At 33.9% G+C, this 20,221-nt stretch overlaps 1 protein-coding gene across 1 annotated transcript in view; it reads right to left on the minus strand.

Moving 5' to 3' along the window:
• C3H8orf34 (chromosome 3 C8orf34 homolog) overlaps positions 1 to 20,221 on the minus strand; it is a 408,045-nt gene that overhangs the window by 14,589 nt on the left and 373,235 nt on the right. Inside the window, 1 exon segment of the mRNA XM_074068561.1 lies at positions 15,527 to 15,620. Coding sequence (XP_073924662.1) covers positions 15,527 to 15,620 — 94 coding nt within the window.

The raw sequence follows: 20,221 nt of genomic DNA on the forward strand, positions 1-20,221 counted from the left end.
TTCATTACCTCTTGTCTTTAAATATTACTACATAAGTAATCCTTAGTGTGCATCAGAGCAAAAAGCAGTGTGTGCTAACTTCTGTAGAATTTTTTCAGCTTTTGACCTTTCATCAACCAAGGAGCCAAAGAGCTGTGAACGATCACTGCCCTCCCATTGGGCTTTAGTCTCCTCACTTATAAAATTAAGAAGTACAAGTTTCCCACCTTTGAAATTTTATGAGTCTACGTGGCTAACTAAATAGTAAGCAGTTACCTACATAAAATTTGCAGTCCCTTCATAGTTATGTGTGTTTGGGGACTTCAGGTAAGGACATAATCTAAAATTGATTATGCTTTATAGAATGAAAATATAAACAGGAGGTACACACATTTACTGATGTCTAACTAATAGATTACACGCAGTAGCAGCAAAGTTTTAAAAAGCACTTTCACAATCATTTATTTCAACCTCTTTTGAGGTAAGCTGCACCACTGGCTCCTGTTTATTCTCTTTGCCTTGTAAAGAAGTATACAAGAAAACATTTATTCTTTAGTATTTTGTACAAACATGTCTTAGGGAAAAGATTTCTGTTTTAGAGACCACTAGTGCTATGGTTTGAATGTTCCCTCCAAAACTCATGTTGAAATGTAATTGCCACTGTGACAATTTTGAGAGGTGGCACCTTTAAGAAGTGGTTAGGTGATGGAGTATCTGTCCTTGTAAATTAGTGTGCTTTTTTTTTTTCAGGATTTTATGGCCTTTAAAAATTAGTGTGTTTTTGATGGGAGTGGATTTGACATCTTGGTTATGAAAAATCATTGGTTATAAAAGTGATCTCCCTGTCTCACACATGCTCTCTTGCCCTTCTCACTTGCTTATGTTACACAGCATGAGGCTTTGGCCACATGCAAATACCATGCTCTCTCTTGGACATCCTGGCTTTTAGAACTGTGAGAAATGTATTTCTTTTCTTTATAAACAACTTGGTCTGTGGTATTCTGCAATAGTAGCAGAAAATGAACCAAGAAAAGTAGTGTAGATGGAGTTTAGAACTTAATTTTCTTCATCAGTTTAAGAAATATATAAAGGGTCAGAAATTATTCATTTTTTGAATCCTCATTATTTAAATCCAAAGCAACAAGTATGAGTGCTCTCATCAGAGTTTCTTCTTAGGCAAAGACTTCCCAGTTATATCATTATCAATTCACATTTCATACCCTTACAATCTGGACCCTCTCTGTTCCTATGATTTTTCTTTCTCTCTAAACTTATATAGGTATCTGATGTCTCCCACAAACAGTATCAATTGTTCTGTTCCTTGAGCCATCAAGAATAACCTGCTCTTTCTATCTTTGAACTTTTGCCCATGCTGCTATTCTTGCTGTTATGACCTTCTTGTCCATCCCTTCCTCTCAAAACCTTGCCCATTCATGAGTTAAAAGGCCATCTTCTTCAGGAATGTCTTTCTAGTCTGTGGAGTTCCTATTGCTGACTTGAGATGAAAGTTCCCTCATTTGACTTCCTTAGCAAAAATGCTAAGAAATAGTATGAGATAAATAGTTTATCTCTTAAGAAATAGGATGACCAATGCTATAGATGCTCTTCTTTATAATGTGGTAGGGAAAAGAGATAACAAATATCCTACTTAACTTTGCATGTTACATGTCATGGAGTATACCACATGGTAGCCTCTCAGTACATGTATGTTGACTTTTCCACAAGCATGATTGTTCTAAAAGTGGAGGATAAGTCTGGCCTATTGAGCATATGAAGTTTATTTTGGAGAATCTTAACTAAATTTATGATTTATGACAAAAATGTCCAAGTCTGTTTAATTTGTTAAAGTGAAGCAGGTTAATGTTGCAAAAAAGAGCCAAAGAAAATCATGAAACAGTTCAGCTGGTGTGAATAAGCTCAAGTTTTTTTCAATAACTAAAAATAAACAGAAAAAAAATCCATCGAGACAAAAAATCAGGCTTTACTTGCAGCCAGTCGATAGATACATCTTTGCTTTGTGAAAGATAGGCTCCATCTGATATAAGGCTGCTCAAAAACCTGTGTTCATCAAGGTTAAAGAATGACCTGGATTTTCCTTCGTTTTATTTTCATTATTTTATTTTGTAGTTTGGGGCCACACCTAGAGCAAATGTAAGAATGTTCCAAGACAAACAAAAAGTGTTTAGTAAAAGGATTAAAAACATGTGCTACTCATTTATAACTTTGATTTCTTAAAAAAACAAAAATTTGTACCATGTATCTCCTATTTTTAGTTTTAAAGAATTCAATCCATACAATACTTTAGTCCAAAGAATTGTGCATTGCAAAATAACATTTCAGCTGTCTTGTTTGAATACAGCCTTTTCAGATGCTTGCTACGAAATTTTCTGACAACTGTTGCACATGACAAAGAGGTTTAATCGGCAAAGCAGGTAGTCTGAAGCAGTACTTTATCTATTGCTAAGTAACTTGACACATTTTTCCATTACACTTAATGATAATTTATTTGGTAAGATTAAGTTTTATATGTTATTAAACATTACCCTTTACATTTTTTTTCCTAGGGTCCTAGGAATCAATTGAACCTTTTATAATATCAGAGTTTTACCACAGACATGGGAAACATTTCAACATTAGAATGCCACATGAATGATTCACAGGTATTTACCCTCTAGAAATTACAAAAACTTGTTTACAACCAAAATAATTCTCAACAACAGAAAAATTACAATTTGGAATTGGAAAATCTTATTTTTAACAGATAATTGAAAGTAACTATTTTGACTTACATGTATTGGTTAAGATCAATCCTAAAATATTTATGATAATTATATACATCAAATATGCAAATGTCTGATCTACCAAATTTAGGGGTTTGTCTGATATGGCTCAGATGCTATGAACTATTTAGAATAAACTTTAGAATTTTCTAAAGATCATAGAAAACTGAAAGTAAAAAAATGGCATGAAAATAGTATCAAAATTTTGTGGCACACACTGTAATCCTGGCACTCAGGAGTCCGAGACAGAGAAGTGTGAGTTCAAGGCCAGCCTGGGCTACCGTGTTCCAAAACAAACAAACAAATATATACGACTTACATAATATATACATATTATTCATATATATAATCAAAATTTCTTTTGATCTTCTAAAAGAACCTTCTACAGCTATAAAGTTTTATCTTTTTCACTTTGAAAGTTCATCTTTCTAATTATTTCTGTGTTATATTTAGTATAGTTATCATTGTTAAATTTGTTGCTTCCAGCATATGTGTCTTTTCATTACAAACACTGTGTTATAAGGACAACCCAGCTGATCCAAAAATAATTATGAAATATCAGAATCCTGTCTCATTTAGCTCCTAAGGTAGCTAAGGCTAACTCCTCATATGTTTGTGATGCTATAACCCTAATATTAAAGTCATGAGAGGTTCATGGTTCATGAACTTCTGACAACTGTCTTACCTAGTTAGCCATTAACTCATTTTGTTTTTAAGTTCTACATAGTCCACTGCTCCTCTCTATGCGCCTTCTACCCCTTCACTTTTTAGATCACCCAAATAGTGCCTTGTCTTGGACCTGGTGATGTATTCAGTTGTGGTACCCTTATACCACATGCATTCTTCAAATACAAATCCTAAGCAACTGCCTGGAAAGAAGTAACCCGAGGTTAGGTTAAGAGAAGAAGGATTTTTTCATTGAGGTGAAAAACCACACTTTCAATGAACAATAGACTCCTATAGCTCTACTTTCTGTGTCACATACTTCTAATCTAAAGGGTGATAGAATAAACTGAGTCACCACTTGGTGATGGGAGTGAGGGAGGTCATGAGTGAAAGATGGTGCAGTAGGGGCAACAGCACTGGGTCTAATTAGAAGACCCTGGTTTTGGTCCTGCCTCTACTAGTTACTGGGTAACATAAATTAGCCAACAATCTTTTGTGGCCTCAACTTCTCCATTACTAAATTAAGATAATTAAGATTGAGAGGATTAGAACTTCTTAAAAACCAGAGTACTTGATCTTCCAGAATTTAATAGGCATTCTGCAAAATAAACTCAAATAAATATGCAAAAATGCTGGGCTAAATCAGTCAAGCAGATCTTGTAACTACAGTACTACCCAGGGTGATTTTTATTATGTAAATATTTTAGAAGAATTTCGGTGACATTTCCTTCAGTCCAACAGTGGACCATATTTCCCCATGTAAGCCATCATGACAATCACACTTGATCTGTTCATTTAAAATTATAGTTTTTATTCCTTTTGATGTTATTATTTATATCAATGATAATTTCTTATAATTGAGCCTCAAATAAAGTAATATGCATAATTTCCCAAAATTTATTTTGCCATAGTTTGTTTTTAAGAGTTTCTCATCAAACTATGACCCAAAGAAACAGAAATGGGCTCGTTCTATACCCCACTGTGAAATTTTATGTGTCCACTCCTCAAAGAGAAAACCAAGCTGATGGAAAAAGGAAAGTAGAACAGGAAAAGCACTTCTGGGATGACGGTGTAAGGCTCTCCAAAAATTAGCTCCTACATGAAAGCAAGTAGAATACTGGTAAAAAATCATCAAAATTGATTATTTTTTTTAAAAACCTTAAAAATTACCAAAAGTTTGCAACAACCCATAAAACGTTATGTCAAGAAAAGCAGCCAAATCTTAACAAGAACATTGAGATATGTAGGGTTTTTAACTTGTCTATGTTTATAAACTCCCTCCAGCTCTGCAGCATCCTTGAAAATAAATCTACTCACAGTGGCAGAAACTGTGATCAAAGTAGCCTAGCCTGCAAGGAAAGGAGAGGAAAAATGGGTTTGAAATTCCCAAATTATCATTGTTTGACTTCTGTGGAAGACACCTTGAAAATCCCAACTTAAATATCTTTTTTTTTCTATTTATTTGTTTTTTTATGCTTTGTTAGTATAGGATGATTATACAGGTGGTTTTATTGCAACATTTCCATATATAAGTATAATATACCCTGATTTGGTTAATCCCTTTCATTATTTTCCCCACTCCCCTTCTTAAAATGACTTTGACAGGTTTCAATGTTCCATATTCATACATGTATAGAAAGTAGCTCAACCATATTCCCCCTCCTTCACCTTCTTTGTTTACCCTCCCCCCTCCCACAATTACCCTCCCCTTAACATGACCTGTTTTACATTCCTGTCTTTCATTATTTAAGTGTTCATTCATTGTTCAGTGGGTTTTGCCTTGGTATTTTACCTATAAACATATTGTACTTTCATCAGTCTAATCCCCTCTATTACTCCTCCTTACCCTTTTCCCCTTAGCCCATATTGTTCAGCAATTTTCAGTGCATTTCCTCTGTCTTGTCCGTACACAGATGCAATGTATTTCAATTATTACTCTTCTTCCCTTTCTCCCTCATCTCTTCCAACAGTCCTGCTATTGGAAACATGTTCTACAAATATATATATATAAATAGATAGGTACACATACACATATATATATATGATAATGCTTTATTTCATTTGGATCTATTTTTCACATGTGAAAGAAACATGTAAAGGAACCCTTTCACACTGTTGGTGGGAATGCAAATTAGTAAAATCACTATGGAAAACAGTATAAAGGTGCCTCAAGGAAATAAAATTAGAACTACCATATGATCCAGCAATACCACTCCTAGGCATATATCTGAATAAATGTAAGTCAGGATACATTAAAGACACTTGCACACCTATGTTTATTGCAGCATTATTCACAATAGCCAAGTTATGGAAATAGCCCAGATTTCCTACAACTGATGAATGGATTAAGAAAATGTGATATCTATATATACACAATGGAATATTATTCTGATATAAATAAGAATGAAATTTTGTCATTCACAGATAAGTGGTTAGAACTGGAGATCATGTTAAGTGAAGTATGCCAACTTCAGAAAGACCAAGGTCTTTTCTTTATTACACCTGAATTAAAGTGAGAGAACCTACTCCTAGAATAGTTCTCAAAAACAATGAAGGGAAGGCAGTAGTTTTGCATCACAGCTGCCTGAGACAATAATACCAGTTGGGATATATAAGAGGCTTACCAAAGAAACAAAAAGTAGTAAATATGGCAGTTGAGATATTCACAGCAAGCTGCACTGATATGCAGAGATATAAGTTAAAAAGAAACAAAATGAAAACTCTATAATGAAAATTCATATTTGAGTTGGAATAAGAAAGAATCAAAAACCTTGACTATAGTATATTGAGATTATTCATTCTGAAGAATACAAAGAAAAAATATAAAGAAAAAGTAGCAATAACCTAAAAAGCCATCAGGTATATATTTTGGAATTCCAAAAGAGACATAAGTGAGAAGAAGTGACAAAAAGAATACTTTAGCAATAATGGCTGAAAATTACACATCTCATTAAAAAAATTAACCTACATATCTAAGAAGCTCCAAGTAAATATCTACATATACACATCACTTTTTTGAAAGACAAAGGCCAAGAAAGAATCTTGACAGCAACAAGAGTAAAACAGCACACCTTACATAAATGATCCTCAATAAGAAAATGCAAGGACAAGAAGACAGCAGGGTGACAGATTTCTTGCATGCAGGCTAGAATTAGTGACTTGCTTAGAGAAGATAGAGCATAGTAAGGTAGTTTTAAAGAAACTTCATAGTGAGACTGTATAGCAAACACTACCCTACTCATGACATGCATGATATGTTATGTTGATAGTTTGAATTCCTTTAACATTAAGTGATAAAGGTCTTCACCTCCTTGGCCTTCTTCCCCCAAACCCATGAGGACGATCAAGAGAAAATTGCCACACAAATATCAATCAAGAAACAGTTCACAAAATTTCCAACATATATTCCTTAAAACTTTCAAAGTCGTGAAAAATAAGGAAAAACTAAGAAATGGTAGCAGAGAAATGGAGACTAAGTAGACATGAGTGTGAGTAAATAAGGTCTAGTGTTTAATCAATTATCATTGGTTTCTTAGTTTATTAATGTACTGTGGTAATAAGGGATGTTAACAATAAGAAACTGTATGAGGCATGCATGGCAATTCTTTCTGTGTTGTCTTTGCAACTTCTTGTACTTTATTCCAAAGTTTATTTTTTAAAAAATTCCTAAGACCAGATGAAAAACAGTTGAAGTCTTATGTCATGCTTTTGTAGGAGGTAAGTAAACATGCACTTTGACATTTTAAAATTAACATAAATAATAAAATATAATGGAAAGGAAAATGAGATATGACATACTATAATAACTACTTGAACAAAGTTGACATCATTAACTTCTGTTAAGATATATATATATATATATATCTTATATAAAAAAAACTTGAGAAGACACAAAAACAATTAAATGAATTCAGAGAGGACTTCAACAAACTTCAAAGTGAACAAAGGAGACTATAAAAAAAGAGATATATGAAATAAAGACAATAGCACAAGGTATGAAAAAGGAGTTTAACAAAGATATGGAAAACCTCAAAAAAAAAAAAAAGAATTAAACAGAAATCCTGGAAATAATAAGTTCCTTAAATCAAAAAAAAAAAAAAAAAAAGTGAAAAGCCACTCCAGCAGACTAGAACAAGTAAAAGGCAGAATCTCAGGGCTCAAAGACAAAATAGATATTAAGTAAAAAAAAAAAAAAAAAAAACTCTGAAACAAAAGACTCAAGAGCTGCAAAGAAATATGCAAGAACTCAGCAAATCCATCAAAAGACCAAACCTGCAAATCATGGGCATCAAAGAAGGAGAAGAAGTACAAGCCAAAGGTATATGTAGTATGTTCAACAAAATAATAGCAGAATATTTCCCAAATCTGGAGAAAGAGTTGCCCATTCAGGTACAAGAAGCCTCCAGGACACCAAACACATGAACAAAATAAAACCTCTCCATAGCACATTATCATTAAAACAACTAGCACAGAGAACAGAGAAAGAATATTGAAGGATATAAGAGAGAAAAAGCAAATAATGTATAAAGGTAAACCCATCAAAATAACAGCAGATTTCTCAACAGAAACTTTAAAGGCAAGAAGGGCATGGAGTGAGGTATTTGGAGCACTGAAAGAAAACAATGCCAGTTCTAGGATAATCTACCCAGCAAAACTATCATTCAAAATTGATGGAGGAATAAAAGTCTTCCATGATAAATGTAAACTAAAACAATATATGACCACCAAACTACCACTACAGAAGGTTATGAAAGGAATCCTACACACAGAAGATGAAAACAAACACAGCCACAAAAGGACAGAAAGTACTAAACCTCATGAGAAGAACACACAAGTACTCAGAGAGTACCACTGAATCAGCTGTATACACTCTAATCCTTAAACAACAGAAACAACTAAATGGCAGGAATCATCACATACCTCTCACTATTAACACTGAATATTAAAGAACTCAACACCCCCATCAAAAGACACCATTTGGCAAAGTAGATTAAAAAGGAACAAACAATCTGTTGTTTACAAGCAATCTACCTTATTGACAGAAACAAACACAGGCTTAAGATGAAAGGGTAGATGAAGATTTACCAAGCAAATGGCCTCTGCAAACAGGCAGGAGTAGCAGTACTTATATCAGATAAAGTGAACTTCAAATTTAAATTAGTCAGAAGAGACAAAGAAGGTTACTTCATACTAACAAGGAGCAATACATCAAGAGGAAACAATAATTATCAATTTATATGCAACCAATGTCAGTGCATTCAACTTCATTAAACATACACTAAAGGACTAAAAATCACATATAGACCTTAACACAGTGGTAGTAGAGAATTTACTACCCCTCTATTACCAATATCACCAATAGATAAATCATCCAAACAAAAAGTCAACAAAGAAATCCTAGAACTGAATGATACCATAAGTCTAATGGAACTGACAGATGTCTACAGAGTATTCCATCCTGCAACAGCACAATATACTTTCTTCTCAATAGTCCATGGAACTTATCTTAAATAGACCATATCTAAAGGCACAAAGCAAGTCTCAAAAATATAAGAAAATAGAAATACCCCCCTGTATTCTATCTGATCACAATGCAATAAAACTACAACTCAACAACAAAAGCAGCAGCAGAAAATATGCAAACAATTAGAGACTGAACAATACATTGTTCAATGATCAGTGGGTCATGGAAGAAATATGGGAGGAAATCAAACACACACACACAGGAAATTAATCTGAGTCAACTCCCTGTATACCTGTCCTTATCTCAACCAGCAAAAACCCTGTTCCTTCCTATTATTGCTTATACTCTCTCTACAACAAAATTAGAAATAAGGGCAAAATAGTTTCTGCTGGGTATTGAGGGGGTGGGGGGGTAGGAGGGGGCAGACTGGGTGGTAAGGGAGGGGGTGGGGGCAGGGGGGAGAAATGACCCAAGCCTTGTATGCACATATGAATAATAAAATAAAAAAAATTCTTGGAATTTAATGAAAATGAAAACACAACCTATCAGAACCCATGGGACACAGCAAAGGCAGTCCTAAAAAGAAAGTTTATAGACATGAGTATATATATATTAAAAACACAGAAAGATCTCAAATAAACTACCTAATGCTGCATCTCCAATTCCTAGAAAAACAAGAACAAGCTAAACCCAAAGCAAGCAGAAGGAGAAAAATAAAAAAAAATAAGGGTTGGAATCAATAAAATAAAGACCAAAAAAACCATACAAAGAAGCAACAAGACAAAAAGCTGGTTCTTTGAAAAAATAAACAAGATTGACAAACTTCTGGCAAATCTGACTAAAATGAGGAGAGAAAATACTCAAATTAGTAAACTCAAAATGAAAAAGGGGAGATAATAAAAAACACCAAGGAAATCCAGGGAATCATCAGGGACTACTTTGAAAATACATATCCAAATAAATTGGAAAATCTAGAAGAAATTGAAAATTTCTAGATACATATGACCAAGAGGATATTAATCACCTGAACAGAACTACAATATGCAATGAAATTGAAGCAACAATAAAGAGTCTCCCAAAAAGAAAATCTCAGGACCTGATGGATTCTCCACTGAATTCTACCAGACATTTAAAGAAGAACTAATACCAACACTCCTTAAACTGTTCCATGAAATAGAAAGGGAAGGAACACTGGCTTCATAACTCATTTTATGAAGCCAGAATTATACTCATTCTAAAACTGGAAAAGGATACATCCTAAAAGGATAACTACATGTCAATCTCCTTAATGAACATTAATGCAAAAATCCTCAAAATAATGGCAAACCAAATCCAACAACATATCAGAAAGATCATATACCATACCAAATTGGCTTCATCCCAGGGATTCAGGGATGGTTCAGCATACACAAATCATTAAATGTAATGCTGCACATTAACAGAAGCAAAGACAAAAACCACTTGATCATCTCAACAGATGCAGAAAAAGCCTTAGATAAAATTCAAAAGCATTTCATGATAAAGGCTCTGATGAAACTAGGAACAGAAGGAATGTACCTCAACATAATAAAAGCTATATACAACAAACCTATAGCCAACAACATACTTAATGGGGAAAAAATGATACCATTTCCTCTAAAGTCAGGAGTGAAACAAGGGTGCCCACTCTCACCACTCCTATTCAACATAGTCCCGGAATTCCCAGCCCACACAATAAGGAAGGAAGAAGAAATAAAAGGATATAAATAGATAAGGAAGAAGTCAAATTATCCCTATTCACAGAGGACATGTTCTTATACCTAAAAGACCTGAAAAATTCCACCAAAAAACTCCTAGACACTATAAACAGCTTCAGCAAAGTAGCAGGATACAAAATCAACTTATGTGGAAGCTAGACCTATTAGGCAAATATACACAGAAATATATATGATCATAAATATATATATGCATATATATGAGAGAGAGCATTAGTGGGTCTGTGCTTGGGGACCATGTGGAGACAAGAGAGGGAACAAGAATGTTAGAGAATGGAAAATATTGAAACATTGCATCTGTAGATCAAGATAACATAATGTACTACACTGTAAAACTTAACAGGGGAGCAAAGCAATAGAGAAAGAATATATAATGGGGACATTAATCTGGTTAAAGCAGGATATAAACATGTCTGAAATACCAAGGCAAAACCCCCTCGAAGTATCAATAGATACTTTAAAACACAAAGGACAGGAGGATAAAATGTGTCCTGTCTGGGATTAAGTACCAGTGGAAAAGGGAGGGAATAGGGGAGGGAGATGAAGGTTGAACATGGTGGATATGCTTTATATCCATGTGTGAAGTGAAAACAATGAAATGTGATGAAATTGTTCTAAGAAAGGAGGAAAGAGGATGGGGAACACTGACAGATTGGGTGAATCTAATTAAGATATATTGTCAGTACGTATGTAAATGTCACAATGTGTTCTCCCTTTACAACTATTATATGCTAATAAAAATTCAACTTTAAAAAATAGAACTGGAAGCACAAAAAGAATACCCACTTTTGCAAAATTATTTGTTACCTTAAAATCTCTCTTTAAGGAAATTAAAAAGCAATAAAGAGATATTTTTTAAAAGAAAGAAAAAAAATATATGTATATCTTATATAAGATACTCATATATTATATAAATTGCATGACTATCAAATGCACATATATAAGATATATAAGTATATATAAATATAAATATATAGCACATGCTTATCCTGTACGTAATATTTTTCATCTTTTTTCTCTTCATTGCTTTCTGACTGACTTTCTTAGATCCATTTTCATTCATTTAATTCTCTCTTCACAAGATTTTGATGAACTATTTAACACACTGAATTTTCAATATCTTACTCTTTTTTCAATTCTCTAATTCTTTGATAATCTGTTTCTGATTGTCCAGCTTATTTCCATCCTGATCATGCTGACTCAATTGCTTCCAGCGTGTACTGACCCTCCCTCATGTTGCTGTATCTTTCCATATCTTTTATAAATCTTGACTGATTTATACACTTGACCTTCAGCAAGAGTGGAATATTAAATATTTTTAAGTATTTAGGAGTTGTAAGGGCCCAGTTCTTATATTTAGATATAAACGAACCCTATGGATTTTAATAAGGATGGCCATTTTTTTTTGTCATCATTTAGGACTCCTAACAATTTAGGGAGTCTTAGGTTTAAGTTCAACTCAAGTTTTCTTATGGATAACTATGTTTTTCAACAAAAGCTCAGCACAGACAGCAAGCTTCCTTGCTTTCTCTACACATGGAGAATACAGTTGTTTTCTTTCCTTTTCAAAACTGAGACTTAACATAGTGTCAGATCAGCATAAGCAGATCCAGGACCAAAACACTTAATATCTCAGACATTAGCACTCAGGCTTCAGGTCTAGGACTTAAACCAAAGGCTGATATCTCAATATCACTTGGACTCATTTCCTTTTCAGTTTGTCTGTTTATTTCTTGAGTATGTAGTTGGCTTTCAACTTGCCATATAGTCCACACTGTCTTTGAAATTGTGATCCTCATGCCTCAGCCTCCTGAGTGCTGGGATTACTGGCATCTGCTGAGAGTTTAAAACACACACACACACACACACACACACACACACACACACACACACCTAGACATGAGTTTGTTTACACCCAACTTATACTTTACTAGAAACAAAGCAAAAAAATCCACTTAATCAAGGATTCTGCTTATCTTGTTTATAATAAAAGTTATAAAGCTACCCATTTAATTGTTCCAAGATATATTTCCTTAAAAGGAGCTTATTTACAAAATTTATTTGAGTAAAATCTTGTTTTAAAATGATGCAATAAGATATATATATATATCACTGCAAGGATTCTGACAGTATTTGGAAACTTTCTGCCATGATGATTTTGTTTCAGAAGAAATTAGAGAATTCCACAAAATTACCTAGGCATTATTTATAGGAAGCCTGGTTAAGAAGCAGGTGTTACTGTTGGAAAGATGAGCTTGTCCTCTTCCTCACTCATAAATTTCTAGTGTATGAGTCAGTAGACTCTAAATGAGATGCTGGGTTCATACAGATTTATGTCACTTATTTCCTTTCACTGAGAAAATAGAGGTAGAAATGTCTATGATCTTACCAGCTGTTCCACAAACCACATGCACTGACTATTAGTGGGGATACCAGTGCTTCTCCAACTTGCACATGGCCCAGCACCTGGCTGTTGGAAGCTGCTCTTGACAAATATTTGCATCTCTGTGCTCTGAGCCAGGCTACAATGCTAGCTAGCATTCCCCTTCCAGACGGCTCTTATTACCACCTAATTATTTTAAAACTGATTTTATTTCAAACAATTTACCATTGTCAAGGGTCACCTCCCAGGACAGCAATGCTGAGATCAAGTATTGTTGGTTCTAGGTCTGATTGCAAGAGTTCAGGAATGGCCTTCTTTAAAGTGATTACTATACCAGTCAGCAAAATCTATGGCTAAAACTGTGAGTCCAATATTAAAATTGCAATAGAGCTATAAATAATTTTACAATAATTATTATAGTTGCAATTATTACTTTAAATTTCTAGCTATTCCAAAAAATAATGTGGAAACTATCAAAGACATTTATTCATTCATCCATTCATTCATTGGCTCATTGACTCATTCACACTCTATGGATATTTATTGAGGATTTGAGGACCCAAGAAGACAACTGCATCAATTATTTGAACTTTTCTCAAGTAATTTGCATTTTAATGGAAGAGAAGAAAATTTGGAATTATTGTCAAAATCTTGTGAAGACAATATGCACAAAGGCAATTAGATGGCAAGAGTTCAAAAGCTTTGGAGTCTTTTATCTTCTTTACATGGTTAGCCTATGTTTTCTAGCCTGATACTGATTGGAGACATGATTTTGAGGGAAAATAATAACTCTGAATTTGGAATTGGGATAGATTGGAATCTATCAGTAGTCTGATAGATTCTTTTCTTGTTTTTAAGTTTTAGTTCATTGTAGCATATAGTGCCCGTGTAATTAACAATCTGAAATCTACAAGGATGTTATTCACTGGGTTTTGCCAGTTTAGGGTACCTGTGTGCTGGATCTTAACAACCAGAGTAAAACTAGAATAAATGACACACTACATTTATACAATACATATACACAGTTGGTTGAAGAAGAAGGGTTTTTTTTACACAAAATTTATGAAGGGATCAAAAGAATTTTGCAAAAATGGCCCAACAAACTCTAGAATAAGAACTTATGTCCGTTTAAATGTTCGGAAAGGCAGAGGAGGGGAAAGGTATGTGTGTGTTTGCATTTTTTCCATAGCTCTGGGCCACCATTCTCTCCAATTTGGAGAATCTCTTCTTTGCATTCCATGCTGCTTGTTCCTAGACCATTTTACTTAGAATTTCTTGCTTAAGGCTTTTAAAATATTCTCTTGCTTTGGTACTTGTTGAAAGTACAGTCTATTTCTGACTTAAGAAATGTTTACTGAGTCTTGAAAGTATTTTCTGTGGAAAACATTGGATTCCTCTGATAGACTCTAAAATGTCATCATCTCTTTCACTGTATTTCTGAATATGACAACTGAGTAACACTGGACTGTACCTCATGAACACTCTGTCTCTTACCTCCCTCTCTTGTCTATGCTCTTTCTGGCCTTGTAAGCCTACAGCAATGGAAGTGGGATAAGGATATTTCAATTAAAATTTAAAAACCCAGTAACTGGCAATGTCACTAAATCCCTGGAGTACATGCCATAGTATAGTTATTTATTCTTTGATATAATATAACCCACCAACTTAAATTGAGTCATATATTCCATTTGGCTTAAATTCTTAATAAAATTATTTTGTGTATGGACTTAGAATAATTCCCATATACATATATTTGTTCATTTAAATGATAAAGGTAGTTGTATATATAATACTCATCTGATTCCAACTTTGAAGTTTTAAAATAATCAAAAACTGTCCATATACAATTCTATCATATTTATAGAAGGTTGACATTTCAAATGAACATCCTATGTTGGTTTTATTAATGTTGGAAGAATAATTCCAAAGTCAGTTTATGAGCTTCTATACCACAATTAGACATCACTGAATCAAGATTTATAGACCTGAGGTATGCCCTTAATGCAGAGAAACTAAAGCAGATACCTTAAAAGCAACTGAGGCCAATAGGAAAAGGGGACCAGGAACTAGAGAAAAGGTTAGATCAAAAAGAATTAACCTAGAAGGTAACACACACACACAGGAAATTAATGTGAGTCAACTCCCTGTATAGCTATCCTTATCTCAACCAGCAAAAACCCTTGTTCCTTCCTATTATGGCTTATACACTCTCTACAACAAAATTAGAAATAAGGGCGAAATAGTTTCTGCTGGGTATTGAGGGGGTAGAGGGAGAGGGAGGGGGCAGAGTGGGTGGTAAGGGAGGGGGTGGGGGCAGGGGGGAGAAATGACCCAAGCCTTGTATGCACATATGAATAATAATTAAAAAAAAAAAGAAATGTTCTACCTAATAAAGTCTAACTTTTTTGCAGAAGTTGTTTAATGCTAAGGAAAGGAAATACCTTTCTGTGGGTTTCCTCTGGGTAAAAGCATTTGTCAATAAACAGCAATGTCTACTCACGTTTGTCTTGTTCTGCTTCTACTCCTTCACTTTCTGTGTCACTTGGCATAAGCCATGGTTGATGAAGTACCTGCAGTTGCTTTAAGGATTCATCCTGTCAGAGAACAAGTTACTTTAGATTAAGCTCTGTACTGATATCATGAACACCAATTTGGGTGAACACTTCAGTCTTTATAAATTCCAGATTCAAAACCATATGAAGTATTTCCCCACAACAGAAAAGAACTTTAAGATTACATTCATTTCCATGTCATAAATACAAAATTCTGAACTCATTTTTCACATTATACTTTTAATAAGATTTAGAATCTTAATAATAAGAAATATCTAAACTATGTTCCTCTTCAATTAATATCTTCAGAAATAGTGATATTATTTCTTGGAAATACAATCACAAGTTATTCAATATAAAATCACATAAAATGTGTGCCTTTCCCATCAAGGTTTAAGAATCCTTTAATGACAGTGAATATGAGTAGGATTTAGTGAGCATGTCACTCAATTTTACCTTTGCATATTACTTCATATCCTCTTCCCTTTCTCATTTCCTTATTTATTTATTTTGGTCTCAAACTCCTGGGCTCAAGAGACCCTCCTGCCTCAGCCTCCCAAATAGTGGGGACTACAGGTGCACACCACCACACCCAGCTTCAATTTCTTATTTTTGTGAAAGCATTTTTCATATAACTCTCTGCTGCTTTTTCCCTGTCACTGACCAAAAACAGACCTTCATCATTTCTGATTTTGATTATAGTAATAGGCACAAATGAAGCTTTCTAAGACCAAGTTTTATACCTTTTTCTAAGTCTCCCTAGTGACAGTACCTCCGTGATTTTTAAAGAAGCTGTATGATGTCATCATTACCTTGACCATAACTTTCCAGTGGCTCTCTCATCAGTCCCAAGATAAAAACTAACTCATACTTGTTTGCCTGATCTACCACTCCCACCTCTATAGCTACAATTAATTGATAAGTCTTCAATTTTGCTATATTTTGTAATAAACTAACAGGACACTTTACACTGCATTTCTTTATCTCTCTCAAACATTAACTCTCCTCCTCCAAGGCTTGGGTGTCACCGCAACTGGAAGCCTTCCCTGACCCTCCAAGGCAGAGTTACCCCTCTTTCCTTAAGTGCTTATTACACCAACATAACAATTACTGTATATAATAACTGCCATTTCATATTTTTCTGTCTCAATAACAACATGGAAGTCCTTGAGGTTATGGGTAACTTTTTTCACCTGCGCACTCACAGCATCTATTGTAGTGCCTGCCACAAAAGAGGAACTCATTGAGTATGCATTTGTATAGGAGAGATTGCAAAGAAAGTAGGAAGGGTATAATGAAGCTGAGAAGGACAGGTTTCCCCTTTGAACAAAGTAAGTAGCTACATTTATTGAATAATAAGTAAAGAAATTTTTTTCCAAATGCATTTTGAAAATTAAAAAACAAATAATCAATATGACCTTTCAGTTCACATTTGCCTCTTAAATTCATTCATTATTGTCCTCTTCTATCAATGACTATTTCTTCCAACTTGAGATATTTTGTTTTCCTTTTTCCAGACATATACCAGTAAGAGAAAAGAAATGCCCACAACTCCCAACCTCTAAGAAATATGACACTATGAGATACTAACTACCCACTTTGCTTAAAACTGTTCCCATATGATAGAAACATCCTATCTGGTAGCCTTTGATTTTAATGGCAATCTCTGGAGATGTTCAGTCCCAATCTGAAGTTTTAAAAAGGTGTGTCAGTGGGAGAAGTTGAGTGGGTGAAATATAGGGGGTACTGAAGCTACTTTGTATGGTATTACAATAGTATATTCAAGACATTAAACATTTGTTGAAATTCAAACAACTTTATACTACAACGTAAATCTTAATGTGTTAAAGTAAAAAAGAATCAATTAGGAAGTAGGAGAATCCCAGGATGGAAGACAAAACATTAAAAAATAAATATAAATGCATTAAAGGATATATAAAACAATCTCATTGAAGGGACTGACAGAAGTAATGATGACCTAAGTAATTCTGGAAGTGACTGGAGTCTTTGAGATCAAAGGCAAAAGGAACTGCATATACAACTCTACATTAAAGTTGTTGTAGGTGTACAGGTTAAAATTCTGGAGCCACAAGGCATGTATTCTGGAATTCAACAATGAAGTAAATGGATGGCAGATGGTAGGAGCCAGGGCTCTCAATGTTACTATTGGTAGGTAGGAGTATATAGATAAGTAGGGAAAGCCGATGGGAATGAGCCATGTGTAATGTATTTGAGCTGAAGACATCAAGATGAACTATATTTAGCTTTCTATACATACAAATGCTTATACACTGAAATATTTATACATGTTGAAGTATACATTAGTTACTATGTGCACATATATTTTCTTTGGAAACTGAGAGGACTTAATGAGTAATGACAGTAACAACAAACATACCTGCCAACATATCTTGGTTTCCAATACCATTCTCCAATGAAAGAATCAGAGTTCTTGAAGAAAGTATTTATTCTACGACTGAGGCAGGAAATATACAAGCTAAGCATGAGTATTGTGGTACCAGAATGTAAAAGTGCTCAAATACACCCCCCGTCAGACACACACAGTGATGGCAGTATGTCAAAGGGACAAATGAGCAAAAATAAGGTAGCATGGGGCTATTACCTAAAAAATAGAAGAGAGTGAAGGTACTAGACTATATAATGTCTAGTATTTTGCAAGTATCCCATGTCTAAGTCCCAATTCCTCTAACAAGTTGAATGTGACAGGAACAGTATGGGCTACTGAAGGAAAAGTCAGCAACATTTTAAAGATATTAAATCTTAGAATATACAGCTCACATATAAAGACATGCTATATTTTTAATATTTAAGTTCTTAAAGATTTATCAATTATTAGATTTGGTCTTTCAGGGCTATACCAAAGCAGCAGCATAAATGTGAAAGATCTTAGGTTTAAAATTTTATAACTAGATAGAGGATGTCAGAAATAAAATGTCAAAAATCTTCATATAACAAGAGGGACTATTACACTACTGCATTTTTTTCAGAAATAAAACATACTGTCTCAATATTTAAAGAAGAAATAAGAGAAATGATGGTTTTGCCAGGTATGGTGGCACATGCCTGAAATCCCAGCTGTTCGTGAGGCAAAGACGGGAGAATCGTGAGCATAAGGCCAGCCTGGGCAATGTTAGTGAAATCCAATTGCAAAAACAAAATGCAAACAAAAGGGCTGAGGGTGTGGCTCAAATGGTTTTGTACTTGTCAAGATATGTAAGGTCCTAGGTTCAATTCCCAGCACAACACACACACACAAGATATATTTGCTTTTCTAAGATGAAATCAAGTGGCTGAAGCTTCTCATTTAAGACAGAAAATTTTAAATTGACCAAAGACAGCAATGTTTTTAATTTAAAAATGTTTTGGCTAATTAGTTATTTGTCCTAAGTACTAAAGTCCTTTCTCATAACAAAGGATAGGACTAATAAGTCAATTTTTAAATTTTTCCCACAATTGTTCAGAATGTAAAACAACACTACTGATTGGTTTCCAGTTTTAATGGCTTTACTCCTGAATAGATAAGCAGCATTCAACGATTCTTTATTTAATACAAATTATATGAAGTACAAATGGAACATTAGTTCAGCAAAAATGTAGTTTGGGAAGTACTTTAAAATGCCGAACTATTAAAATCCTAAAGATAGAGCACATATTACTATTAATAGATGACATAAACGTTTTACTTTGTTTGCCCTTTAATAGAGCTGGTAATATCATATGTACCTGTTTGCTTTATCCATGTCAGCAGACAGTACTATGTCTTATCCAGCGCTCAGTCCTTTGTCTGACATATAATTCTTTTTGATGGGGTTAAGGAGCTTAGCTTAGCTTGAACATTTTTAAAAACAAGAGCTGATGTGTTTTTCTCTGCTAAGTTTATTCAAAAATTTTGTGCAGGAATATTAAACTATGCCTTAGTATAGTATGAACATTTTTATATTCCCAAGAGCAAGTCCTCTGGGTTGTTTTAGAAGAAATGTCATTCATTCTTTTTCTAAAACACTTTCAGTCTAAGTATAGCAAATGTCCAGGGATTAGGAGTGGTGGGAAATAGTGACATGGATCATATGGAAAAGTTACCAGCCTTGAATCAACATATCATTCTATCTGCTAACAAGAATAAGTGCTTTATAAACTTCAACAATATTGTTATTCCACATGGATAGCTTCTTTGGGGATTCTCTAAATAGAATCAATCAATGATTTGTGTCATATGTGGTTGTGGAAGTTCAGTATAATTTAGAGTAAAAAATGATCCTTTGTTCAAATTTTCATCATTGGGCATCTTACTTCTGAACTGAGTATTTCTTTCACTTGGGTGTAAGTATATACAAAATGCACCAAACATAGTTTTCATTTTTTGGAAAATGACTTTCATTTTATTCCTATAAAACAAGGATCCATGAAGCATGGTATATATAAAACAAAATAAAATTACACTCTCCTCCAGATACACTTCATAGACTGACTCAATTGACAAAGGACTAATCTTATACTTCTATTAAAGTCAAATTGCCTATAAATTTATAAACTTAAATTATCAAAGTTTGCAAATAACTTTCTTTTTGTGTTTATTAATGAGATATGTCATATGATCTGAGTTAAATCCATAATTTATTTAG

The sequence above is a fragment of the Castor canadensis genome, chromosome 3, assembly GCF_047511655.1.
Source record: "Castor canadensis chromosome 3, mCasCan1.hap1v2, whole genome shotgun sequence".
Classification (NCBI taxonomy): Eukaryota; Metazoa; Chordata; class Mammalia; order Rodentia; family Castoridae; genus Castor; species Castor canadensis.